General features: G+C 32.9%; 1 protein-coding gene across 1 annotated transcript; it reads right to left on the bottom strand.

The window, feature by feature from the left end:
- Positions 1-773: 773 nt before the first annotated feature.
- On the bottom strand, positions 774-2,409 carry LOC141481824 (larval cuticle protein A2B-like). Its single transcript, XM_074174083.1, has 3 exons — positions 2,318-2,409; positions 1,892-1,996; positions 774-1,119 (listed from the first exon to the last, which is right to left on the bottom strand). Exons 1-3 carry the CDS (start codon positions 2,327-2,329, stop codon positions 853-855), a joined length of 384 nt encoding a protein of 127 aa, XP_074030184.1. The 5' UTR covers positions 2,330-2,409; the 3' UTR covers positions 774-852.
- Positions 2,410-10,887: the final 8,478 nt, after the last annotated feature.

The raw sequence follows: 10,887 nt of genomic DNA, 5'->3' as shown, positions 1-10,887 counted from the left end.
ATTAATCCCTTTTGCTGCTCATGGGCGTCTATTGAAAATTCTCTGTGATAGAATCTGATCTGATAGAAATGTAATTATTAATTTTTTGTATTTTCTCTATTTACTTCAGTTTCAATATAATTTTGTGTTTATTATTCGTTCACACATAATAGTTATATTCAGGTAACCCACCCCCAAGTCGGTCGATCAATTTCATGGTCTTCTATGTTGCAAATAATAATTGCTCCTAATTATTTTATTGTTTCTATTACTTTAGTATAGTTTATATCACTTTTTCGTTATTTTCATTATTGTTTACTATTATCTTGACTGGAACCTAATAAAATTATATTGTAAGTATTTTAAATATGCCTACTGACACTTCTATCATAATTTTATTGAATTCTCTGTATTGAATTTTTTTAATACATTGACATGTATTATATTGATGTTTTTATTTGAATAAATTATATTGTTATTATTATTAGTACATCATTTCTAATTATAAATGGTGACATCGTCAATGAATTAATTAATAAATAAATGGAAATTACAATATATATTACAAAAATAACCGTATCAGAAATATGTATCAACAATATAAATACAAATAAATGGATGAAAGAATAGTTCAACGAATGAATGAATAAATGAGAGTGTTCATTTTCATTGGTATATTTCGAATTGTGAATGACCGGTTACTTTTTTCTCTAAGAGATTCAGGAGAATTATTCTTGAATTTTCAAAATATCGAAAATATCTGAGAAAAACTTCAAGGATATAATTGAAAAATCTTTGAGTATAACAGTGTTTTTTATTGAAAAAATAATAACATGAAATAAAGAAAATCAATAAATATGGCTTGTACAGAAACTAATGATGATAGTAAGCAGGTGCTTCATGATGTACGGGAGCAACATGAGCAGGGGCTGGGTGTACTGGGTGTCCAGATTTTTCTACCACAGCATTGAAACCATTATGGTCATCAGCGGTGTAGTGGACGGTTCGAAGAGTACCATCAGGTTCAGCTACAGTGTAGTACCCTTTGACTACATCACCATCACGTTGTTCGTGTTGAGACTTGTGGTCTCCAGTGTGGCCATCTTGTACTCCGTAGTTGAATTCGTATTTTGGGTGATCCTGAAAGTGAATGATTGAGGTATATCCTTTCAACTTCGTTGTGTGAGTATTATGTAGAAGAAACATTTTGGTAGAAATCGGATGAGAATACTGGTAATTTAAAAATTGAGAGGGCGTTCATTATTCCAGAAGGGGGTCGAGTTGAACTCCACATGATCCTGACGATCAATACCACGAATTTTCATAACAAAATGTCTTAGAACTAGAGTACATTGCATAATCGAAGATCAGTGGTTTCAGCAAAGTTAAGAATTTTTCAAATACTGGATCACAATGTGAGAATAGGATAAGTGACTTTCAGATGATATTTGATTGTTGAAGCACTGAATTGAAGTTTTGGACTTGAGATCTCGGGCAATGATGATGAATTTGGAACTCTATACATTGATGCTGTTAATTTTTTTCAAAATTTCATTATATATTTGCACATTTTAAGCCTTTCACTATATGACATCGATGAGCGATTTTCAGCAAATTTTTTCAGCACTTTGATTACTATCTCAACGGCAAAAACTTCGGCAATCACGACTACGCAAAAACGGTCTTCGTCGACTGCATTGAATCCTGGGCATACACTTTTTATAGTGACGATAGTAATCGACTCGTTGTACGATGAAAAATGTGCACTGAATCTGCTGACCACTATTTGGATTGTATTTGAAAAGTGTTTACTGAAATATGACAGTTTGAAGTAGACTCATGAAAACGAACAAACCTAATCATTGGCATATGATTTGTTTCAGAATAGTCATTGATATTTATCGATACTTACATCATAATCTTCAATATGCCTCTGTGATGCAGCATATCCATGGATTTGTGGCAGTTCAAAAACTCCTGCTTGACAGACTGCAACGAAGGCAAGAACAGCTAAACACTGAAAAAAAATCGTTTCGATATATTGACGTTATAGAAATGTATATGAAAGGACCCAACTTTTTCCAATACAATAATTTTAGATTCGTTACGACGCAAAGTTCAGATCAACGTGAGAATAGAAGTGTATATTGTTTTTTTTTAAATTATATTTTTCACATTTTAAAGATAATCATTATGAGGTTCCCAAAGAGATTGGAACAGTTCCTGTAATAATGATGACTACTTCACTATCACAAACGTATAGAATATATATTGAAAAATGATTTTTCAAAACGAAAATTGTTATATTCATCTCAATTTATGAAATCGAAGGATTCACCTTTGTGAACATGTTGTACTTATGTGTATGTCCCACAAACACTCGACTAGACTGTGATTAATATTACAAAAATCACACTTATATACTTTTTTCCACAACCACGATCATTCTCCGAAGATATGATTTCAGTACATCAGTGAGGTATCATTCAAATTAGTATTATAAAACCTGACCATGACTTTGGGCCAACAACGCTGAGTTAGAACCTCATACGAATCAGTAGTGAACTACTTTTTATAACAAGTAAAGGTGTAACGCCTCGAGTTATGTTTGATTGCATGTTACGAGAAAAATGCAAATCATTTTCAATGACAGATTTGAGATCTCACATGAAATCAGAATATTTTTCAACATTTGGTGTCTTTCAAAGTAAAAAATATGAAATGAATATTATATATTATTAAATGATAATTGATGAAACACAAAAGTCCATTGATCATCGAGAATATCGACAATATCTGAAAATATATGAGTTTGATTTACACAGTGCATTCCAGTTAAAAGTGGTCACCCTAAGTGAGTCAGTTGTTATTATGACTGAGAACCACAGACCATATACCCTAGACGGTTCACGTAGGTTACTTCACCTTGAATCCCTTTTTTAGTACCGATACAAATCTTAAGATGACACTGTAAATTTGTTCTTTGGTTTTATGTCACGGACCCACATATATTCTTGTGGTTTGTGATGTATTTCAAAAATAATAAGAAGAAGAACATGTGCATAATATATAAAAGATGGTCAAGAAGAAATCTAGTGGGGTTATATCAGGAGATCTAGGCGGTCAAAAGTGTTCCATATTGCGACTGATTACTCTGCCCCTAAATATTTCCAAAAGACGCTCTTTAACCACCCTTGTAGTATGAATAGGTACATCATCACACTGATAGCACACAACATTTCTTACTTGAAGGGGCATATTATCCAAAACTTCAGATAGTTCGGTATTCACAAAGTGTAGGTAGTCCGCAGAATTTAAATTATGTCTAAAGAAGTATGATCCTATAATTTGATCGTTTAATATGCCACACCATATATTCGTCTTAAACGAATATTGATCTCGACATTCGATTACGAAATGTGGGTTTTCTTTTGCCCACCACCTGCAGTTTTGCGAGCTCACAACGCCATTTGATAGAAGCTGGCTTCATCTGTCCATAAAATTTGACAAAGAAAATGATAATTTTCTTCTTTTTCCCCTTGAAACCAAAAAGTCTCTTTCTTTTAATGTATTGATAAATTTCGGTTTATAAGGCGTAAATTTATTTTTGTGTAAAATACGTCGTACACTCTCTCGGTTAACATCTGTTCTATCTGCAATATCTTGAATACTTGTTTTTTTATGTTCTACGACATCCAAATATATTTCAAATTCCACTTCTTCAGTATGTCTAGAAGGCTGATGTGCTTTTCTAAAATTACTCTCAACCGAGCCAGTAGATTTGAACTTAGCTATTATCCTACTAACTGTTGACTGATAATTATTTCTTGCAGGATGTCTGGCATTGAAAATATCAGCTACTTGTTGGTGATCGGTATTCTCGCCGCATATTAAAACGATTTCAATTTTCTCTTGAATATTCAGCATTTTTAACAACACACTAGACAACGAATAAACTATTTTAAATCTAAAAATGATAACACTATTTTGAGTTATTCAACAAATGTCATATGACAATAAAATATTTTGCTTATTCAGTTCAGTTCAATTGTTTCCACAGTACCCTTAGTTTAATTTCGTTGTAATTTTTCGTAATTAGTAAATCAAAGTTTAACTGTTTGAAAAGTGCAGTAAAGAATAAATTATTGACTTTTCATTGACATTGTTTTTTAATTATGCTTATGTATCAAGCTATTTCGCAAAAAGTAGAAATAGAGTGAAATATTTATCTGTTTTTAAAAACTGTAAAAACTTTGCATCATTTTTGGTATAATTTTTTCTGGTGTTTAAAATTTTTGCGAAATAAGTTGTATTTAGAATTGCAATTGGTAATAAAAATGCGTTGGAAAGATAAGTTAGGCATAAAGCACTAACTTTGTTGAGGTTTGGCTGAATTTGAGAAATCGGCAAATGTCAAATTTTCGAAAAACTGTAAAAAAACTAAATTTGTACTAGAGAGCTGAAAATTGGTATATGGGTGAAAAATGGAAAAACAATCATCTTTTCTCTTTACCGATTTTCGAAATTTCGAGCAATAACTGCTTTTCTGAACATTTTTTGGAAAAAGTGTCAAATTGGACAGGGAAGAAAAATCACTTGATCGGTCATATGCATGTCATTTGGCATCATTTTTGAAGCACAATTTAATGGAGATATCAAAAGCTGCTTGAAGAGATAAACAAAAAAAAGCCCATTTGATGCGGACTTTATGTGTGACACTGTATAAAATTTGTCCAGGTGTACTTCTTGATTTGGCAAAGGCATTTGACAACGAGAGCAATGCACTTTTGCTAAGCAAGCTGGAAAATCTGGGTGTAAGGGGTAATGTTAACAACCTTTTCCGTAGTTTCCTTGAAGATCGTACCCAAAGAGTCCAGATAAATGGCGAACTGTGTGAAAAAAGAAACGTATCTTGTGGTGTGCCTCAGGGAACTGTCTTTGGTCTCATCTCATTCCTTGTATGTCTGAATTCATTATTTTCTCAACAATCTTGTCCGAAGATAATATAATTTGCCGATGGCACTGTTATTGGTACTATATACCGCAAATGTATAGAAAGACGTTAGAAATATTGCTGAACGCGATCTGGAATTATTAACTGAGCGGTTTAGAGCAAATTTACTCATAATCAACTTTGAAGAAACTAAAGTACTTCCATTCTCTTCGCACGAGTCATATTTACCAGAATTGATAAATATAAACATCAACTCCAAAAATGTCAAGTTAGTTAAGTCAGCAAAGTACTGAAGTATTCACATAATGAATTGAGATGACTTCTATACAGGTTTTGCCAGCTCCGAAATAAATTGACCCTTAACAAACTGAAATTACGCATTTGCAGAACCTCTTCTACAATACGGTATAATTGGTTGGTTCTTAGAAGACAATAATTGCGACATATTTTGTGTATCAGAACACTGGGCCAGAGACAATAGTATATCATCTCTAAAAATAGAGGGTTTTCAGATTGCAAACTTTTTTGTAGGGATAAATCTATACATGGAGGGGTAGCTATATATGTCAGAAATAATATAAATTTTGACATAGTAAAAACTAATTCTGTCGAAATGGATTTAGAGGTGACAGCAATCAGATGTAAGGCAGGTACACTTGGCAAAGGCATGTTAAATAGCCTAGTTATAACAGTTTACAGAAGCCGAAACGGGAACTTTGACATTTTTATCAAAAATCTTGAGGAACTGCTCCGAAATTTAATTGTAAAATTCAAAAACTATAAGGTAATATTATGTGGAGATTTCAATATTAATTTTCTCAATGAATCGAAAAACCTCAACTTACTAACAGATCCGCTAACTTCTTATAATATCATACCAACTATTGATACCCCAACAAGAGGAAATAATTGCCTGGATAACATCTGCACAAACATTCACTATGAATTATATAAGAGTACAGTAGTAGATAATTATTTTAGTGATCATCAAAATGCTCAACTGATCTGAATTGATACCAACTCATATGAAATTACAGAAAGAAAACCTCGACAGCAATTTAGAGACCTTAATAATAAATTTAATATTGAACACTTTATCTCATTTTTGAGGCAGGAAGATTGGAATGATATGTATATGTGTGGGGGTAATGCAAATGAAAAATTTGAGATCTTTTTTCGAACTTTTAAATATTACTTCGACATTGCTTTTCCTCTAAAAAAAGTAAAAGAAAAACAGGCATCATACAGAAGAAAACCATTGTTAACTAAAGGTTTACTCATTTCTGGAGAGAAATTAAAATATCTGTATACGCTAACCTTAAACGGAAATGAGGATACCAAAGAATATTATATAAAATATAAAAAGTTATATAAACATCTATTGAATGTATCAAAAAAGCAATATAATAATGGTATTATTGCAAATGCAAAAAATAAATCTAAGACGGCCTGGACTATTATAGGATCAGGCAAAAAATCAAAAAGGAGGTTGGAACCAATTCATTTAACTATTGATAACAATATTGTACAGGCACCCCAGAATGTAGCAAATCACTTTGTTGAAAATTTTAATACCATACCCACACTAGTGGCTAGCAATGTTGAAGAATCATCAGAACAACCCATACTTAGATACTTCAATCCTTATACTTTTTCATTTAAACCAACAACAGAACCAGAAATAAATGATATCATCAAAAACCTAAAATCCTCTCAATCTACTGGTAATGATGAAATAAGTCCTAATCTTTTAAAAAAGTGTTCGTCATTTATTGCAGGCCCACTAACTTACCCAGATAGCTTAAAAATTGGAAAAATAAAACCTATACATAAAAATGGAAATAAAACTCAAGTTGAAAATTACAGGCCCATTACTGTCCCCAGTGCTTCTGCAAAGGTTTATGAAAAATGGGTGTCAAATTCAATCGTTTCATTCTTTGATCTTCATAAGCTATTCAATGAAAATCAATTTGGTTTTAGAAAGGGACGTTCAACAACACAAGCTATAATAAAACTACTGAAAGAGCTATGTAATAGTCCAAATATGGATAATCGAACTCTGGGTATTTTCTTAGATCTAAGTAAGGCATTTGATCTTGTAGACCACATAATTCTACTAGACAAATTGGAAAAGTATGGTTTTAGGGGAAACTCACGTAGATGGTTTGGAAGTTATCTCCAAAATCGAACACAATACGTTGATATAGATCAGTATCAATCTAAACGTTCAAAGTATACTATTGGAGTACCACAAGGCTCTATTTTTGGACCTCTACTTTATATAATTTATGTCAATGAGTTTGAAGGAAATTTTGTAATGTATGCGGATGACACAACACTACTGGTTAGTGGTAAGAATGTTACATCCACAGTAGACTTGGCTCACAGGGAAATTTTAAAAGCCCAGGACTGGTTTTCTAGTAATAAATTAATTTGCAATGATAAAAAATCATCCTTCTTAAGATTTAGTTATGCCCCAAATGGTCATGATCACAGTTTACTGTTAAAATCACAGCACGGTTTAATGAAACAGCTGAATTCAATAAAAATTCTAGGACTTACTCTCACTGAAGATTGTAAATGGAATCGACGTATTAATGAAATATTTAAAAAAATAACGCCTATGTGTTACTGTATCTATCAACTCAGTAAAATTATAGATAAGTCGGTGGTACTCATGTACTATCATGCCCAATTACACTCAACAATCTCATATAGTATAGTAGCTTGGGGCCTATCACGTGATGCACAAAGGGTATTTATTTTACAGAAGAGAGCTGTCAGAAACATTCAGAGTGTAAATAGACGTACTAGCTGCAGAGATCTATTCAAAGTTTTAAGAATATTAACTCTCCCATGCATTTATATGTACCAGCTGTTGATTTTTGTAAAATCGGATCAGCGACCTTTTACCTTCTTAAACAAAAATAATTACGGCACAAGAAATTCAACATTGTTAGAAATACCAAATCATAGACTGGCTAGATCAGAACCAAGTCCAATTTTCATGGGTGTCAGGCTATTTAACAAATTGCCAAATCATGTTAGAAAAATGTCACTAAGAAAATTTAAACCGTTCCTAAAAAACTTTCTGATTGATAAAGCCTACTACTCCATTGAAGAGTTTATAAATGACTTATAAATATAACTGATGAATTGAGATTGTCATTTAGGGTTGTTAATATATTATAATTTTACCTAGTTATAAGTTTTAATATATAATTTTACATATCCTATATGTACATAATTTTTTCTTTTTTATAAGTTTACTTATATCATATTACACTGACTTGTTCTATATCATTGAGTTATGATCCAGAAGAACCAATAAAAAATTATTATTATTATTATTATAAATGCAACTGCACTTGTTCAAATAGAAAAAATACAGAAATGTATTTTGAAAATTATATATAACAGAAGTTCTCGTTATCCAACAGAACAGTTCTATGGAGAATTGAAAATTTTAGATTTAAGGCAACTGGTTTTTAAAACAATCATCACATTTCTCCTGAAAAAAAGAAATTACTCGAAAAACTTATCCCACAATCGAATAACACGAGCTCAAAACTCTGCAGCAGTGCACATACCAAGAGCAAATAAAACAATTGGTCAAATATGATTCACCTATATTGGAGCTAAACTTCTAAATCTTGTTCCTGTCTCAGTTAAAACACTTAATATTATTGGTCTGATGAAGAAACGCATTGAAAAATGGATTCTTGAACAAACTTGTCAAAAACATTATAGACCCAGCAAATTGATCCATTTTCTCATTTTTTTCATTTTCTTTTCGTCTTGATTAGATTTAATTTCCTCTTATAAGCTCATAAGAGAATTTGAAAATTAATTATTTTCGCTATAACAGGCTGTGAACTGATAAACTGAGGTAGAAAAATCATGATTCTCATAAGACAAAACGAAGAACATTTGTTTCCACAGAAATATTCCATGTGAAACATTTTTATTTGTTCACTATATATAAATGTACTTTGGATACCTTCATGCTTTTTAATAATCAATGTGAGTCAAGAATGACAGCCTTCTGCATCTGTACGGCTAAGATTTCTGCCTTAGTGCGGCAGTCCGGTATAATTTTACGATTCGAGAGTAGAGAGGACATCATTCCACCAATGACTCCCATAATCAGAGCAACCATCTTGACAGAGTGATCTGGATAGAGTCTGCGGAGTTCGAAGAGAAAATCTCGATATTTTATCCGTTTTTCCTCCTCTTTTCTGACGATATCCATCTCGCCAGGAGCTAAAAACTCCACGACAAATATCGTTTTGCTCTGGTGGTCGAAGAGGACTACATCAGGCTTATTAGCTTGTATGAGCCTGAGGGTGGGGAACGAATAGTTCCAATAAATTCGGCACTTCTCGTTCTCCACAACGGATTCAATATCCCCCGGAGCGTAGGGTAACACCGGTGTCTCGTCAATGCCGTAAGCGTGCCATAGATCGTAATATAGCACTCTTAGGGCCGCGTTATATCGATGGATATAGGTCGAGACAGCATATGCTGGACATGCTGATAGCAAGTGCAATAGGGTCTCGGGCGTTTCGCGGCAGGCCCTGCACCTTGTGTCAGGAACCTCTATAGCCATCACGCAACTGCGGTAGACAAAGGTGTTGAAGACACCATCCGGGCAAGCCATGATGAACCCCTCAGGTTCCGACTTCAGCCCACTCGACCTGAGAAAAGCGAACGTCAGGCACTTTGATGAACCAAGGTCTCCAATGGTTTTGAAGAAGACCCCATGCATTGGCTCATCCTTGTGTTTCCGCAGAAGTGAAGTGATCTCTGCGGCTTTTATCTGAGCTTTTTGCTGAACGGGTTCCAACTCGGTGACAGAGTTGTGACACATTATTGTTAAGGTAAAATAAATATTCATTGAGATATGGAGCTACAAAAATACAACACGTTGAAACGGACAAAACTTTTGAAACAACTTGATATTTCTGATCAGTTCAACAAGAGGCATGACTGTCCTTTTTGTCTTATCGATAGACTAAAAAAGTTTAACAGCCTCTGGTACCTCACCCTATTTTTCTTGATAAATAGATGTATAACCTGTTGCATTGGAATTATTCAACAAAATTATTTTCATCTTATATCACACTACTGCCAAATATCGTTTCTTTATGTTGGTAGGTGTGTTCCACCAATCAAGTTGTCATTAGTAGGAGAAGAAGTTTCTAACTCAAATTACTCTTTCTTTCGTAAAGTAGATGAAACATTGAATACAGTCATTTCTATCGAATGAAAAATAACAATTGCTTTTTCGGTAAATGTCCATGTATTCCAATATTTGAGAATGTTATCAACCTTCTTGTTATAACTTTCCATTTCACTATTATTAACATATGTTATTTCACGATTTTGTAACAATCTAGGTCACAATCTTTTATTTTATAAAAATAACAATTCAAAATTTTGGTGAACTTGAATTACGTAATTCCATACTTCTGTAATAAGTGTATCTTAATAAACACGCTTCATTGTTAACTTGAATTGAATACTGACTATTGAACAATCATCATTAGCAACATGATTTCAAAGGTGAGACTGGGGTCAATAGGTGATGATCGAACTGTCTCTGATGGTACACACAATCAAATGTTTATTGCGCATAGTGAAATTGCAATATCGAAAATTGCAATCAGTTCGAACATGAAGTAACATTACTTTTGAATATTACTGGAGTTTTTTCCCAACACCAAATCGTTATTTTTACACCTCGACACGTGTTTCGATCACCAAGTGATCATCTTCAAGAGGAAGATAAAACTAATAACTACTCAAAACTAAAGCTACTTATACTAATCAGGTACATCATACAGGTAGGTAATCAGTAATACCACCCATACAAGTGTACCACCCTAAATTAATTTTACAATTGGCCTTTCTATTATTTACAATATGTCCTTATGTATGTTTAAATGTTACAG

Source organism: Leptinotarsa decemlineata, unplaced genomic scaffold (assembly GCF_025532065.1).
Source record: "Leptinotarsa decemlineata unplaced genomic scaffold, Ldec_3_MD MMD2_tig00000505_RagTag_RagTag, whole genome shotgun sequence".
Classification (NCBI taxonomy): Eukaryota; Metazoa; Arthropoda; class Insecta; order Coleoptera; family Chrysomelidae; genus Leptinotarsa; species Leptinotarsa decemlineata.
Note: the sequence above shows the minus strand (reverse complement) of the source record. Positions and strands in the feature narration are given on the sequence as shown.